The sequence below is a fragment of the Papaver somniferum genome, unplaced genomic scaffold, assembly GCF_003573695.1.
Source record: "Papaver somniferum cultivar HN1 unplaced genomic scaffold, ASM357369v1 unplaced-scaffold_115, whole genome shotgun sequence".
NCBI lineage: Eukaryota > Viridiplantae > Streptophyta > Magnoliopsida > Ranunculales > Papaveraceae > Papaver > Papaver somniferum.
The window spans coordinates 3934812-3953247 of record NW_020620492.1 but is presented as its reverse complement, the minus strand read 5'-3'; the positions used below and the strand labels follow the sequence as shown (position 1 = coordinate 3953247).

General features: G+C 36.6%; 1 protein-coding gene and 1 long non-coding RNA gene across 2 annotated transcripts; both read right to left on the bottom strand.

Moving 5' to 3' along the window:
• Positions 1-5848: 5848 nt before the first annotated feature.
• LOC113329189 (NAC transcription factor 29-like) lies at positions 5849-6403 on the bottom strand. The gene has a single exon (XM_026576155.1). The coding sequence runs from the start codon at positions 6401-6403 to the stop codon at positions 5849-5851; it is 555 nt and encodes a 184-aa protein (XP_026431940.1).
• A 9596-nt stretch (positions 6404-15999) lies between these two features.
• On the bottom strand, positions 16000-16451 carry LOC113329121. Its single transcript, XR_003349723.1, has 2 exons — positions 16394-16451; positions 16000-16049 (listed from the first exon to the last, which is right to left on the bottom strand). It is a non-coding gene; the product is annotated as an uncharacterized LOC113329121 (long non-coding RNA).
• Positions 16452-18436: the final 1985 nt, after the last annotated feature.

The following is an 18436-nucleotide window of genomic DNA, read 5'->3' as shown; positions in this document are numbered from 1 at the left end:
ATTTGTAAAATAATTTGTCCCACACTGAACAAGGCGGTTCTGAAGACCTTGCACAGTTCAGGGACCAACTGAACTGATTGCACAGTTCAATGATTTTTAGCACAACACAAAAACTGTTAGAATTCAAGTCCCGCACACAAGTCTCAGTTCAGGGACCAACTGACTCATAGCACAAGAACCCGATAAAGGAAAAGTTTGTACTATACGAGACAGGATTTGATACTGCAATTGGATTCCTAGATCATTTCCTGAAAACAGTAATTAAGAACTGAAAAATCGCCATGACTTGGTAGTAAATGGATTGCTGAAAACGACTCATCACATATATACATAACACATGTACATGACAAATTCATCACATCAAATTTCAGACGGTGAATCATTCAAATATGCCATTCTATCTGCAATGTGTATCAAGTATCATCCATAGGTGCCTTCTTCTAGTGGAGTAATTTTTTTTAATCCGGGGAAAAGTTCAAAACATCATTTCGATAAGTTTCCTACCAAAAATAAAAATAAAAGATTTTTCATGGTAAAAACTTAAAAGTGTTGGAAAATTGACACTAAAAGAGGTGAAGAAAAGAATGTTGTCTCTGGGTTCAAGGCTCTAATAATGGATTCTTTTCGACAATTATTAGACCCTTCTCAATTGAACTGGCGAGTACAAATAGGTCAATGAATATTACCGTCAGGATACTTGAAGCTCTACAAAAATGTTGGATTCAAAGCTTGTAGAACCTTGACCCAACCAAGAACACATAGGTTTTGATTCTGATGATGCTTGTTAGAGAGAAAACAAAGAGAGTTTTTGATGTTCTTCTTACTTGGTTGATAACAATCATCAATACTTATAGAGGACTCATGCCTATTGGAGATGCCTCTTCATTTCCAAAAGACACATAAGGTGTCTAATGGGAATGGTTGTGTTTTTTGTGAACCATCACACCCATTAGAGGTGCCTCTTGATCTCCAACTAACATCCATTGTGTCTATTCAACACAGGACACTCCCCATCATAGCGGCAAACCAAAACGAAAACCATTTTATTTTCTATGTTATTGAAAATATCCAACAATCTCCCCCTATTTTCAATAACCAAAAAAATAAAACATGAAAAAAAAGTAAAACTTATAAAACAGGAGTGGTTGCCTACGTACCCGAGTGGGATCAAGCCAGCGTAGCTCAAGGTAAGTTGAGACAAAGCGTCATTGTTGGAACCAATACATAAATGATAGGTACCTTTTGGGTTTGAACCTTCACTTAGTGTAAGATATTCAAAGTTTTATCGAGGTCCTATGGTGAATTAATCTTGAACCAAGTACCCCTTGTGATAAAACCGGAACCTCCACACATATTGATTTCCGATAGTAGTGTGTTCTATAGCTCGCACATTAATGGCCTTGTGCTTTCTCCTGGATTAATGAGTCCTTTTCTGAGAACGGTCTTATTCTCATAAGAAACTGCCTGATTTCCAAATACTCATATAGGTAAGTCTCGAAGGTGTTTTTGATGTTCATTCATCCATAAGATCATGCAGAATCTCTACACTAGAAGGACAATGGGAAGTTTTAGTTTAGTGTACCATAACCACTTCAATAACTTGTTAGTACCACATTGAACTTAGTCTATCTTTTTCAAAACATAAGTTGGGTTTCCATTATTGGTGATCGAACTTCTTTCACAGACCTGAGTCCCATCTCCTTATACTTCATTGTAATTATTTTCTTTGGGAGATTCTTCATAAGTGGGTTTACCAAGTTTTTCTCCGTTTCAATGGCTAACTGCAATTACTTCTTTCTTGAGTAATTGACTTACCGTTCAGTGTCCAAGACTTGCGCATATTTTGACTTTTTCATTATAACTCTCATCAGAGACATTATAGATTCATATCCCGATTCTCTCTATTAATCAAGACCGCTTGAAATGACTTCTTCCAAAATGGGATCTCTACAAATTAGTTTCCAAGCCATTCTACCTAGTTATTTATTAATTGCATCTACTTATGCAACCAATTTTGACAACATTATTAAAAATGTTCTCATTTAATTTTACAAAATAATTGTAACTTCTCTAGGAATCATAATTAACATTGATAGTTAATTCACAAGAAATCATTAAGTCATTATAGACTTGCATTCACTAGAGGCATATAAAATTTGTAGGCAATTTACTTGCTATTTCAACAAGCACATTATTATGATGAGTAACTCCTCCACTCATGCCCAATCCTCTACCAATTTATGCACAAGTACATAGACAATGTCTATGTCACATTTGATATCATGCAATGTGAGTGTCAAAAATTTATGCGTCACTAATATCGTAACTTATCATCGTTGGATATTTGGTCGGCCGCCCAATTTTCCACTATGTTACATATTAGTCGGTATTCCACCTCTTTCGATGTCATTTAAGACATGCCCATTTCCAAGTTTTGGAACCTATAATTCCTTTTGCAAGAATTATATCAATCATGGTGATCTCAATTGGTTCTCTAATCATAGAGCATTCATGACAATATTCTTCTATTGTCATGCAACCAAATGAGCCGGATTTGCATAAAATGAAATCTTCAAATCCAATACATTGGTACAAAAAACCATTCTTTGGACTCGGCTCTCTTCTGTATACCACCCTTCCAAAAGTGTCTGTGCATTTTGGTCCTAAGCACGGATCAAATGCCCACAAGAATATTTCTATCCCAGAAAAATTCACAGATTAAGCCTACTCATGCAATTCCAAAAAAAAAAAAAAGGAATTCTCAAATCCAATATCCATAGGGAACGACCACTAGATTAATTTAATCTAATCAATTAGGAGTCCACATCCCATGGATATAAATCACAATAGTATTACAGAAGCCAATCCTTAAGAAACATATAATTAGTTAGTCGCATATGTCAAAGCAGAGCCTGCTACACTAATTAGAAATCATGAAAAGATAACTTCATGAAACTTTCAACATATCAACCAACATGTTTTCGAATATGTGATACGCTGTATGGTACGAGAGGATAAAAATGACTCAAGACTTAACTTATCCTACAGAAAGAGCTTCACAGTCAATCGATCTCCTAATATAACGCATAAGCAAATCTCCTAAATTAAGGGAGCATTATATTAGCCCTGCCATTGTATTCAACCAAAATCATACACACTAGAGTGCGACCAATGATGTTCTTCATAAGAAGAAACTCGTTTAATTCCTCCTTCCGTCCATGTCAACAAACTTTCCAAGAAGGAATCTTCAAATCCAAATACAAGTGAAACTCGCACCAATTTGGATTTGGTTCTCGTTTAAACATGGACTACTAAATGGAAAAAAACAGGGTACATGCTTAGGAATGCACAACCAACCAAAGATCCATCACACACTGAAATTTTACCCGGTAAAATTCGTAGACAAAACAAATGTGCACAAGTGAAATGTCTAAGCGTTATGATATGCATCCAAGGTATATCAAAAAATGATTATCTAGATATCACAACAAGCAATGTACGTGCAGATGTAAACATGATTTGACCACCACTAATCAATACTTAAAAATCACTATAAGATTTTCAAGCAACCGGTAATAACAGTGAGACGTTGCATCATGTCAATTAATATTAATGCATACAGTTTAACGATACTGTTACTAACCTTTCTTTGTTGTTAGAGTTCCACCGATTCATAATTTAACACCCAGATTTATGAACCGTTCTCTTCTTCTTGTAGTACTAACCGCTTTCTCTTCTCTTTTTCTTTAGATGTATCTCGGAGAGGAATCACAACAGCACTGTCAACAGTTCTTGTAGGTTTCCTCTTCTCTTATTTTCTTCACGAAAGTCGAAAACAGACCCAAATAACCACACCTTTAGTAACTGTTTATGGATCGTAGGGAGGAGTTTTTGTCGTTCTAAAACAAGCCCGGTCCCGCTGAGTAACATCAAATATTCTTTTGAGATTTTGCGTCAAACCGAAATTCTGACTTTGTATCTCCAAGAGATTAGAATTTTCTAAAAGTAGAATCGTGTTCTTAAGATTGTTATAACCTTTTGTTGGAACATAATTTCACCCTCTATGGTCGAGAAAATAATTGTCGAAAACGGTTGGAAAATTGGCACTAAAAGAGGGTGAAGAAAAGAATGTTGTCTCTGGGTTCAAGGCTCTAATAATAGATTTTTTTCGACAATTATTCGACCTTTCCCAACTGAATTGGCGAGTACAAATAGGTTAATGAATATTGCTGTCAGGATACTTGAAACCCTACAACAATGTTGGATTCAAAGCTTGTACAACCTTGACCCAACCAAGAGCACACAGGTTTTGATTCTGATGATTTAAACAGAGAGAGTTTTTGATGTTCTTCTTACTTGGTTGATAACAATCATCACTACTTATAGAGGACTCATGACTATTGGAGATGCCTCTTCATTTCCAAAAGACACATAAGGTGTCTAATGGGAATGGTTGTGTCTTTTGTGAATCATCACACCCATTAGAGGTGGCTCTTGATCTCCAACTAACATCCATTATGTCTATTCAACACAGGACACTCACCCATTATAGCGGCAAACCAAAACGAAAACCATTTTATTTTCTATATTATTGAAAATATCCAACAAAAAGTAAAAGAGCTTTGTATATGTAATAGAAAATTCAGTGAAATTCAACTTCACAATAACTTTTTTTGTTTTGTTTTTTTTTTAAAAGAGGGTTTAAAATAGATATCAAGGTGCAAATGAAGTTAAGACAAAGAAGAAAAATGAACTTCATAATTCATAGTAGTTCAGTAGTCTAATAGTCAATCGATATGAATAACAATTAATTAACAATTCTTTCATGGTCATATGTGGTACTTAACTTCTGTTCTATTTTTCAAGGTTACGAGCATGGGAAAAACAATATCAACAACGCATATAAGGCCAAAGTATGTGTTGTCTGACTGTGGGGTCTAAAAATGGTTGCACAAGTGCCTCAGTCTTCTCTTTTCCTGAAACTGGTAACTAGGAAAGGGGAGATTTTTTATGGCTCTAAAACCCAACTCACGAAAATGTAAGATACCTGAACGGTAGATTCTACAGGAAGGGAGAGGGCTTTTTAAGGAAGGCGGCAAGGGCCGATGCTCCCCCAGAGGTCTGAAAATCTGAATTAGCTGTAGTATCTGTTAAAGACAAAATGTTATTATCCTTTTTATGATGGTATGATATGAAATCCTTACTTAATAACTCCATGCATATATTTTGTTTAGCCCTTAATTATCCTTTTGTTTCATTATTTCCCACTTATTAGCTGCTCCTCCTAATTATGTTTCCGTAGCATGAATATGTGCCTTTCACAGGCTTATGATCATCATAATCTTTGTTTGTCAACATCTGCCTTGTAACTTCCATTTATTCAATCTTGTGATGACGCTTTTGATGCGAAAGTAGAACAAACGATAGCTGATAATAGCATCTGTACAGAATCTAGGTTCAGCGTCATAATAAAATAGTAGGGTTATCGAAACAGAATTTAATTTATTACTGGATTACTCTTGGGAAAAAAGTGTTCCGGCAATGCCCAAAGAAAGACAAAATACACTAGAAAAAAGGACACTTAGATCACTTCTCCAAAACAAAGTCCTAATTATAAACAAGAATCAACAGATTTAAAGTTAAGAAAAGCAAATAGCAGACGAGACGTCTAACTAAGATAAGATATAAAGTTCTAATGTTGAAGATAATCTTGCTGCAACGATTTACGATGAAGGAACGTCTAGAAATTTTTGGTATTTATATACACTGTAAACATGTTCATATATAGGTTGTCGACAGTAGTACTGCTATTTCTTATAGCATCTTCGTACCCTCTGTCACCTTTTTCTTATTTCTTGTCCTCGACATTCTCATAAACATGACATAACACCAAATCATACGACTTCATGTTGCTGCATCCAGCTTCTTCGCTATTCTTAGTCGATTGGTCTTGTTCATCAGATATTTCAAATTCTTTCATAAGCCAATTTGTTTTTCCATCCTTACTTTCCTTTTTACCGTTGAAGAAAACAAGGCCACTCTTATGACCGATTACCCTACCATCCACTCCTCCGTTGACAGGTTTCTTTGGTATCGACTTACTCCAGAGTCCACAGCCGTCTTTTACAATCCGGTTAGCTCTATCCCCATGTCCAAATTTCTTCTCTCTTTTAGAAAAGAAATATGCATCCTTGTTTCCTTGTGCAAACTCATACGTATATAACAGACGTTCGGGATGGCAGTCGTAGATATTGGCATCAGGCATAAACTCAACGTGAAATCCTTGTGGATTTTCAGTCTTGTTCTTCAAGTATAGTAACACCAAGTCTTCGTCTGAAGGTTTAAACAAGAAACCTGGAGGAACATTATCTGGACGCCGAATCACGACTATGTCTTGCATCATGCTATTGCTGCTGCTTGCTATCTTTCTCTACTTCGTTTTGCTGCCTGGAACACAAGAAGCAAGATTCCTTTGCTGCTCTATGTTTGTCTAGCTTTGTTGTTTTGAATAGGTTATTAGAGGTAGGTATGACCCTGCTTATATAGTGGTAGACCTGCCGAGTTTGACAATTACAATCCTGACAGGAAATAGGCCTTCAACTGCAAACTTTCCTTAAAAAGGGAAGAAGAAAAGGTCAACGTTGACACTTCAATTGCGAACTTCCCTTGTTTGAGGAAAAAAAAATGGTCAACGTTGAACCCTACTCCGGTATAGGCACGGTATATGGAACTATATTTGGAGCTATACAACTTAGGGTTTATTCATGTTAGCATTTTCTTTGTAATAGTTCTTCCACAATAATATTATTACTTAGAGTTTGTGTATCATGTCTTAGATCTGTTCTCTATCGGTACTGGGTGTTGCTATAGGTTTTCCTGTAGCTATACTGCTTGTGACATAATACTTGGATACTTGAGACTATGATCTCTTGCACAAGTTTTAGTGCACAAGTTTTAGCTAAAAGAAAAATAAGAAACAAAAGTCAATACCTGACGGAGAATATGGATATACACACAGACAGGTCCAAAATTCGTTGAATACCCGGGGTTAACCTATATATAGTTAGATCCTACGACCATGAAAAAGCTTCATATGTTGCTGTACTTGTACTAATGTATGCATACATTGTAATATGTATATGTACGTAGTTTGTTATTGTAGATGAACGTGGCAATGAATGAGGCCAAGAAAGTATTCTGGAATGAACTTTGTTGCAAAATAGCTGCAACTATGACACTACTGTAAATGCAAATGATTTGCAGACTTGCACTGCTTGAGAAGAAAGAAACAGAATTAAGTTCTTCTGTATCGGATATTCTATATTAACAGGCCAAACGGAGAATGAGTTTGGATTTGAAGTTTGGTCTGAACATAACGAAAAGAAAAATAATCCAGAATTCCAAATGATGAATGGATATTCTTGAAGGACAGAGTTCATCGATTGTGCGCACTTCTTGAGATATCAGCAAGACACCGAAGAAAGTGTTTCAACTTCAGGAGAAGCCATGATAAGAGGTTGCTAGAAACACAGATCTTGTTATTAAGTTTCAGTTTTTTTTTTAATCGGTAAAGAATTTGGTGCTGGCGGAACTCATGTCGCTGGTATCATCACAAGTATTACTATATGTCGACTCTTTGATCCTCTAGAGTTGTATACCACAATGGGGTTCCATGTTTCCAGCATTTCAAAATTGGAGATTCTTAAATGGCAAATATACTTTTTTGTATCTTATCATACAAAAAATCTAAGGAATAGTTATACAGAATAGTAAGTCCGCATATTGTTAGGAAAAGTTAGGCAAAGGAAACATGGCTAAGATGGCTTCATATTTTCAAAATCTTAAAACTACAGAGAAGAAAGGCAATCGAAGATCGTTACCTTACCATGTTTGTCACTGATGTCTACCTTTTATATGCATATTGCAAAGAGACTGTATGAGAGAGTTCTGATGCTGCAACTACTTTTTCGTTTGCTTTGTGCTTTCCTTTTGTTTTTTTCTCAAACGTAGTATTTGGCTCACATTAAAGCGTAAAAGGAGGCTAAACATGTTTTGGATTCTTAACAACAGACATCTATTTAGGACCAAAAGTTTTGTATGTAGTGTAATATATGGGAAGATACAATATAGTTTTAATTCTTATAATATAAGACTGCACCATAAACATGTTTTAGGGCTTAAGGGAATAAGGGAACATGGAGGGAAGTAGCTTTCATATAGCCGTGGCGCCTAGGTGAAGTCTAAGATTTTCATTAGTGAGTCTACATTCAGAGGACTCTACTAGCAAACTTGTAGTTATAGTTTCAGAGATCAAATTGTATAATCGGACCAAACTTTTTAGTCTTAGTAGACATCGATTCAACTCTCCTTATCTCTGAGCTCGTTTATAGTAGGATGTACAAGAATAATCATGCAAGTTTAAGCTTTCCTCTAGAGGATTTTGCTTCATAAATTCAAGCAATTACAATGCTTTAAAAAGCTTTCAGCTATACAATCAGGATACTGATCGTTCTGTATACACCATCATGTGGTCATAAATCCCAAGGAATTCAAAGGAAATAAGCAAGCAACCTTCAAACAGTTGGTGATGCGCAAAATTCATTGGTGAATGAGAACATAGGTGTTCAGAATGAACATTATAATAGTAATGTTCAATCCTATTGGTACCCTAAAAAAAATAGCGAAACGTCACCCAGGTATCCGATTATGGTTCTAAAAGACCGGTGCAATAACGTGCATATACACCAGCCACGACTCTTTTCTTTTTTTTTTTTTTGATCAGAACCAGTCACGACTCTCCATTCCAACCTTATGAAGACAGACCGTTAAGAGTTTAGGAAACTGTCTTTGTTTCCTATTGAAAGTGTATTTTCTGTTTATAGCTCGAGTCATATTTGTTATGTCTTGTAGGTCACGTATACAACAGGTTCCCATGCGACAAGTCATGTAAATACACATGTATATAAACACTTTTCTTCTCTGGTTTTCTCTATTGAGAAACCTATTCTATCCTAAATCTGTCTTGGTATCAGACAGGTCGTTCCTTCTTCCGACCTGTTTTAGGGTTCCTGTTAGTTCTTCTCTTTTCTCTTTTACCATGGCTACTGCCTCGACTCAATCATCTACAGAATTTTCTTCCACCACTTCCTCTATGTCTTCTCAATCTTCAGGGTCTTCTTCTGCTATGTCTTCTATTTCTATGGATCACACACCTTTTGAACGACTTCACGATGCTATTTCTGAAAAATTGACTGGCTGCAACTACCTGCTATGAAAAGCTCAGTTCACACCCTATTTACAGGGATATGACTTGGAAAAATTTGTTGACGGTTCTTTTGTGGCTCTACCGGTTCTCATCAATACCTTCCTAACCCATTGTTTCTGCATTGGAGGCGCACAGATAAGTTACTTCTTGGTTGGATTATGTCATCTCATACTGCTCCTATTTTAGCCAAGGTTAAAGCATGTGATACTTCTTTCTCTATCTGGACGATGCACTCTTTGCATCTAAAACAGACGCCCATCATATTCATCTTAAGGAGTCGCTTTCTTCTGTCAAGAAAGGAAGCTCAACTATGTCAGATTACATTCAATCCATGAAGAATATAGTGGATTCTCTTGCTGCCAGTGGTGTTGAAGTCTCCGACAAAGAATTTCGCCATTATGTAGTTAAGGGTCTTGATTCATCTTATAAATCAATCGTTCGCACTTTAATCACCACAATGGGTGTTATCACAACTGATGAATTTGAATCCATGCTACTTTCTTATGATCTTCGTGTCACTACACAAAATCAGGTAGCTCTGTCTTCACCACTTGCTAATGATGCTTCTATGAATCGCACTGAGGATGTTCCACTTACATGAGATGGAAAACCATCTGTTGTTTGTCAAATTTGCATTAAACCCTTTCATAATGCTCGTGATTGCCTCAAGAGGTTGGATACAGTGACTTATCCTTCTCGTGACAAATGCCCACCGCCCAAGAATAATGCTGCTAGAGGACGAAGACCAGGTTCTAATGCTCCAGCTGCTCATGATGCATCTCATAATTCTGTTTATGTATATGATTGGCTTCCCGATAGTGGTGCGACGAATCATATGACCAATGATCTTCGCAACCTACACACTCATAATGAGTACAATGGACCTAATCATATTTGAACTGCTGGAGGTTCTTCTTTGCCTATTTCTAATACTGGTGATGGTATTCTTGCTACTCCTACTCGTAAGTTTTTTCTTTCTAATGTTCTTCATGTTCCCCATCTCTCTAAAAATCTTTTATTAGTCTCTAAATTCTGCCTTGATAATAATGTCTTTTTTGAATTCTATGACTCTTTTTGTCTTGTGAAGGATCGCCAAACTGGGGAGGTAGTACTTCGAGGAATGCTCAATAAGGAGGGTATTTATACTCTTCTTCCTGTTTCACCAATTTCTGCTCTTGTTGGTGAACGTACCTCTTTACAAACATGGCACTCTCGTTTGGGTCATCCAATGCTGAAAACGGTCAAAGCCATTGTCTCAAAGCATAGCTTGCCGGTTTCTGCTTTTCAATTTTCTATGTGTCAGTCGTGTTTAACAAATAAAAGTTGTAGGAGTGAAATATCGCACATTCATTAGGTATGCGAAACAAAGATCATCTAACACAAGCGAAGATCATCGCAAATAGCAAAAGAAGATTGGTACGGAGGAGGTTTGGTGTCAAGATCGAATTGCAAAAGAAGTGACTGAGTTTTATGAAAAGCTTTATTCTAGAGATCAGGAGGAATGTGTGGACCTGGGGGAGCTGTCTTTTGGTAGTATTTCCGAGGCAGAGAGAATATGGCTTGAAAGAGAAATTACTGAAGATGAAATTCTCTCGACTATCAAATCTTTCAAGTTGAGTAAGTCGCCAGGGCCTGACGGTTTCCCGATTGAATTTAATAGAGTTTCTTGGGAAGTTATTAAAGACGATTTTATGAAGGTGGTGGAGGAATTTAATGTGAATGGGGGTGTCAACTGGCGCTTAAATTGTACTTTTCTATCTTTAATTCCGAAGAAGAATGATGTCGTAGAGTCGAAGGATTTCCGGCCTATCAGCCTGGTCAGTACCATCTATAAGAATTTATCTAAAGTTCTCGCCAACAGATTAAAGGTGGTTATTCAAAATCTAATTTCTGAATCGCAAGGTGCTTTTTTAGCCGGGAGACAGATTCTAGACGAAATTTTGATTGCAAATGAGTTAATTGACTCAAGAAAGATTGAAGGAAAAGAAGGGATCGTGTGTAAGTTAGATATGGAAAAGGCTTATGATCATGTTCTTTGGGGTGTTGTTGATGTTGTGCTTCAAAAGATGGGTTTCGGATGGAAATGGAGAAGATGGGTTCGAAATTGTATCTCTACGGCTAGGTTTTTAGTAATTCTCAACGGAACAACGAAAGGATTCTTCAAAGCTTCTCGGGGACTCCGACAGGGACCCACTCTCTCCGTTCTTATTCTTATTGGTGGCTGAAGTTTTTAATAAGCTTATGAACAATGCAAAAACTGAAGGTTGTCTTAAAGGGTTCTATGTAAAGGAAAATGGCATGGAAATCTCTCATCTTCAATTTGCGGAAGACACCATTGTGTTTTTAGATGCGAAGGTAGAAGAGGTTCAAAAACTTATGGAGGTGTTAGAGAGTTTTAAAGCTAAAACAGGCCTAAAAGTTAACCTTGCCAAAAGTTGTATGATGGGTATTGGGGTTCAACAGATCTGTATTCAAGAATGTGCAGCAGTAGCAAGTTGTGCAATTGGCGAGTTTCCAATTTCTTATCTTGGGATTTCTATTGGGGATTCTACTAGGCTAAAATCAGTTTGGAATTTGGTGATTGAGAGAATGACTCTAAAGCTAAATCCATGGAAGAGAAGGTATCTCTCGAGAGTCGGAAGAGTTGAGCTCGTTAATAGCTTTTTAGCGGCTATTCCTTTATATTATCTTTCACCTTTTCAAATTCCTATTTCAGTCGCGAAGAAATTAGAAAGACTGATGCGAAACTTTCTTTGGGGAGATTCCACGGATAAGAAAAGGTTACATTGGAGGTCGTGGAAAATGCTCCACGGATAAGAAATTAGAAAGACTGCTAGAGGATGACGACCAGGTTCTAATGCTCCAGCTGCTTATGATGCATCTCATAATTCTGTTTATGTCTATGATTGGCTTCCCGATAGTGGTGCGACGAATCATATGACCAATAATCTTCGCAACCTACACACTCATAATGAGTACAATGGACCTGATCATATTTGAACTGCTGGAGGTTCTTCTTTGCCTATTTCTAATACTGGTGATGGTATTCTTGCTACTCCTACTCGTAAGTTTTTTCTTTCTAATGTTCTTCATGTTCCCCATCTCTCTAAAAATCTTTTATCAGTCTCTAAATTCTGCCTTGATAATAATGTCTTCTTTGAATTCTATGACTCTTTTAGTCTTGTGAAGGATCGCCAAACTGGGGAGGTAGTACTTCGAGGAATGCTCAATAAGGAGGGTATTTATACTCTTCTTCCTGTTTCACCAATTTCTTCTCTTGTTGGTGAACGTACCTCTTTACAAACATGGCACTCTCGTTTGGGTCATCCAATGCTGAAAACGAGCCATTGTCTCAAAGCATAGCTTGCCGGTTTCTGCTTTTCAATTTTCTATGTGTCAGTCGTGTTTAGCAAATAAAAGTTGTAGGAGTGAAATATCCCACATTCATTAGGTATGCGAAACAAAGATCATCTAACACAAGCGAAGATCATCGCACATAGAAAAATTGAGACGACGTATTTGATGATGTCAGCATAGTCACGAGTAAAGTGTGATGATCTGTGCGAAGTATAAAGTGTGCGAAGTTGAGTGAATGTATATGAGCGATTGTAACCCACGGTGATTCTGAAAATAGGGGATCTATTATCTGTCATCCATTATCTAAGTTCTTATATAAAGGGAAGGGCAATCATGTGATGAGAGAGATCTCAGAGAGTGTGTTAGACAACAAATTAGGAGAGAGAAAGTTTATTTGGAGAGCAAGTAAAGTCTTTATATTATCTTGTATCCAATTTAAGATTTTAATGAGTAAATGAATGATTTTCACCATGATTTTCACCATGATTTCTTAGTGTGTTGTTTAGATTCTTGTAAGGATGTGGTTGTAGGATTTTATGCAACTACATTTTGGCGCTAGAAACAGCTCGGAGTGATATACCCTGTTGGTGAATTCGTTTAGAAATCAAGTCTGCGGAATTTTAGATCTAACATTTTTTCTTAAACAATTGAGATTTTCATCATTAGAACCTTTCAATTATTTTTAAAATAGTCTTTCATTTGTTAATACAAAAAAGTGGTGATGGTACGAATCGGATCTACGGCTGAACAAATGACGACAGCTAGGATGAGTAAAAGAATTGCTGAAAGAAGAAGAGGAGAAATTCCTGAACAATCAGAGATAAAAGAAAGATAAAATCAAAGAAATGCAACTCCAATTAGACCTCAGCGTACACAAGAGCAGAACAATGATATTGATTACGATCGAGTGAGTATTCATACCGCACGAACAAATTCTGTTGAAGAAGAGGAACAAAGAACTGTAGATGCAGGAAGGATTGAAGGAAACGAAGAAACTATGATGATTGTAGAACTTAGACAAAGATTGATTGCACAACGGCGAAGAGAATAGGAAGAGCGTGTGAAATTGATACGTCAGAATGAAGTTCTAGGAGAAGAAAACCTCAGATTTCAAGAACATAGATCAAGAAGCGCTACACGATCAAGATCTAGGACAAGCAGAAGTTTATCAAGACGAAGCCAATCTAATCAAAGAGGTGCTGGTCGAGAACAACCTTTAGATAATATTGATGAGAAATTACAGGTAGGTGATAATTTACAAGATTAACGTGATGAGAGACGCATAGAATATGACCGATACGAGCAACTGCGTGAGCATCATCACCGACAAGAAGGTCAATGGAACAACAGACATCAAAATACAGGCGAGCGATATCGCAGACACTATGAGTCAGGTAATGATGAAGAAAATGATCCAGAACAAGGAAGAATTCTATTGCATGGTTGAGAAATATTTAGAGATCAATATGCACGCGAAGAAGAGGATGAAAGAAATAATGTTATTCATGAACGTATGAGAGATGAAAGAGAAAGGCATAGGCGAAGAAGAGAAGAAGCTGAAGAAAGAGAGATCCAAGAGGCCATGCGACAGAATAATCATGAGAATAGATTGAGGCAAGCGATATTAAAAAGACCTATGCGACAGGACTTAGAACAAACTATGAGTGAATAAATTCTTAAAGAAATGGCAGAACTAAGAGAAATGATGACTGCACGAAGAAATGGTGGAAGGAGACAGTTAGAGGAAGCAGTAGAGGAATCTGGAAAAACACCCTTTGCAAGGGAAATTGAAATTTCAAGAATACCACCTAAGTGCAATTTACCAGTATTCACAAATATATTTGATGGAAGCACATGTGCAGTACAACACATAAAATCTTACAGCCGATCTCTGTTGCAATTGGAAGAGAATGATGTAGTATTATGTATGTATTTCCCTGCAAGATTAACAGGGGAAGCTTTGCAATGGTTCGAAGGGTTTTCAGTGGGGACCATTAGATTATTTCGTCATTTACAGAACGTCTTTTCGGGACAATATATCAGTAATAATATGTCAAGACTAGGGATTGAGACGGCCTTTGGACTTAGCAGAAGGATCAATGAGAGTTTGCGTAATATAACCACGCGTTGGAGGACCATGTGTAGTGGAATGAAAAAGAGTAGATGAACGAAATCTTATACTAGCCTTCATCAATGCTCTTTTTTCCTATGGATTTATTGTGTACATAGATCTTCAGAATAAAAGATACTATAACAATGTCAGAGTTGCGCGAATGTCAAGAGGAGTATATAGAACTTGAAGAAAAGCAGAGAGATATGGAGTCTTACCCGGTTGCAATACCTAATGCGAATAATGGGAACGCAATTTTACTTCCAAGAATGACAAATGTTGTTGCGAGTACATCACAGGGAAGTCAAGGAAATAACATTAAAGAGGTGGAACAAAAGCTGGTAGCCATGGATAGCGCAGATCAAAAAGAATTGGAAAGAAAATACAAGAAAAACAATTTCAAAATCGCGGAGGAAATAATAAGATTCAAAGAATGGACAATCCACCAGAAGGCCATGGAGGCCAACAACCATATTATAATAGAAGATAAGGAACTGGAAAGGTGGTCTGGGAACAAATAAACTTGCCAAAGTTGAACACTATAGTGGACAAAATCTGGGAAGTTGTTATATTGATGGAAGAAATTCATGAACCACATAATGTAGGATTTGTCTCAGAATAAGAAATGAATGATCAAAAACAAGTTTTCTCTAAAAATAACGACCAATTAGAATTGTCTTTCTATGGTGAATAACGAATATCATTGTCTCCAAAACAACTTTTCCAACCAATATCATTGTCATTTTACCGACAAAATTACCAGTCTCAAAAGTTATTACAGGCTATCACCAAATTCTCTTTAGTGATAGCCTAGACTATCCCATCATTATCAAGAGATTTATTACACATTACGCAGCTATAAATAAATAAACATTGTGAACAATACTAGTTAGCTTAAAATTTATTAAAACAATATCCAAACTAAAAAACATCTGATTATCACTTCCAATAAAAAAAATGATGCTAAGTCTAAAACATTTGACAAGTGAAAATTTTACTGTTGCTCTTGCATTAGGTTTTATGTTGTTCTATCAGAGCTAATGTCGCTTGGACCTCTTCTGCGCATCAGATTTTGTTGTTCAAGGATCATGCTTAGAGTGAATCTTTCATTTTCTTGTAATTTCTTGATCATCTCATTTTGTGCGCGTAGCTTGAATTCTGTCAGCATGTTTTTGTATCATACCATGAAGTGCTTCATCGTCAGAATCAGCAGTGGCTATAGTACGTCAGCATCTTCGCTTTCTCTTCAAACTTCAGCACATATTTCTGCCTTAGTGGGTGGTGTAGCTCCCTTTGCAACAACTCATTGATTTTATCCTATAATTAACGTAAATAAAATTATTACAAGCAAAGAGTGACACTAGTGATTGCATCTGTGCTAAAGGGACTAAATAAAACTTTTTCATGTATGGTAAGCAATAGTGAAACCAATGATGACCACAACATCACATGAAGGTGCAACAGTAATGGTTGGTCTTTGAACAAGCGCGAGAGTTACTGGAACACAGTCAGACGATGAGCTTAGAATTCACGAGGGTGTGGTCATTAATAAAAATAACAATCAAATTCGTTTTTCAATTAGATAATATAGAATATTGAGTTTGCACTTAATCGTGCCCATGACAACTAACAGAAATAAAACATTAGTATTGTATACTCACCTATAAATTCCTCTAAGAACTTCTTTAACATTGGTAGAGTAGTGTCCAGATGAACTCCTTCTGAAAATGGAAAACAAATCAATTTTCAACTTTAAGTTTTAATACACTAATCTACGGGGGAAAAAACAGATAGTACAAATATGCATAACTTGACCCTGTCAATCAAGGAATCTATATCGAGGACTTGTGTTTCACTCCAAGACTTGTACCTGAGTGCTTCTATAGGACAAACTATTACCACAAACTCGTTTGAGAGTTTGGGGGCCATTCTCGCATAGCGGCTCTCCATTTAATTCTGAAAACAAAACAACCAGCTTTCCTTTGTTAGCATCCATCCGTACATCCAGTGCAAGCCCCGTGTCAATCCCACGTTCTTTGGTGTGGATGTTGTATCTATAAATACAAAGTGGATCATTTTTGTATGCATGTGATGAATATCTTGTAAGTGTAAACCAAGTACAGTAGTAAAAGGCTCAAAGCACTTCACAAGCTGCTGAGGCGCAAACCATCCTGCAAAAATTATTGTGAGTCTTTGCTCTACAGCCTAAGGGTATATGTTTCTGCAGTTCTGTAAATGTTGGGAGCATGTAAAATGGCTCCTCTACATCCCAAGGGTTAGGTCTCTGTGGATTAAACAGAGGAACTTCTGTTGCCATGACAAAGGAATTGGCTCCTCGCCCTTCTTTCCAGAAAGGGGGGTATGAACTTATAAATCGCAGTTCTATCCAATATCTAGTTACTAGTGAATTCACATACTACATTTGGGACAGAAATATAGCAGAAGATGATAGTGATAGGTGCCAATTGACTTAAATTTATATCTTTCCGTTAAAAATAAGTGAACTAAATAGTCATGTATATCCAGTCTCCGACTGTAGGTATGCAGATTATGAGTATTTCAGTAGCCCAATTCTGGGATAGAAAGAAGTAAAATTCTATTGAAGAAGGGTTTACTTAGAAGATCAGTTAGCCATATCAATAATCAGTTGAGTAATCTTACTCAGCTAACCGTTAAAATCTATGAAAACAACACAATACGGGAGGTAGAGAATGATACAGACCCCAGCTTTCATCTGATTGAGGTCACCATTTGTGTGTACAAGCAAGTAATTACGCAACTTTGTATGACCTGAATCAAACAACCAAAAAGAAAAACAATCAAATATTGAGTAAATTATACACTGTAGAATTAAACACAAACATTCAGCTTATGTGAATATTGAGAGCAGGGATTAACACATGCCACAACATCCTTGTGCTGGGGAGCCTTCCATAGCTTGTCAATATCCCGATCTGATTTGCAACATTCAACTATCAAATCTAGAGGTGTGGGTGTGAAACATGAAAGAAGTATCACTACTTTGTGATTCAGTGAAGCAATCATATCATATCTTATCCCATCCTATCATATCCTATATGAATTGGTGGTATCATCGGCTTTTAATGTAAACATTAGATTGGCACAGAAAAATAGTGACCTTTTAAGAATGAGAAGAGTGATGACTTCTTGAGTCCAGTTGAACTCACTGCCATTATGCCCAATTTCGTGCTGCTGCAAATTAAAAACACAACAAATCGATTCAATTAACAAGAGAAAGTTACAAAATAGGGGTTTTGTATTAAAAAAAATTATGAACATAAAATCCTAAAAACAAACAAATTGAAAAGATGAACAAATGCACAATACTTCATGTACTCTGAAAACCTAACCCTGAGGAAGAAATAGGCAGAAAACTAAACAACGAGTATAAATCAAAACCCTAAATAGAAATCAATACAGAGTAGAAACCAAATCTAACTAAATTTGTAGTAAGCTTACAATTGATTAAGAAACTTGAACACTTTAAACATTTAATGAAGGTGGTAAATCATCTTTAGATGTACTGGTAGGAGTTGACATTGGTCATTGGTGCTGCTCTATTATATTACCTCCCACTTCTTCCACTTTGAATACTTGAGGATTTCGGACTGCATTGGATCTAGATGTGTTTGATGAACTTCTTTCTCTCCTCCTTCTCTGGGAATCACCAGGGATGATTTGTG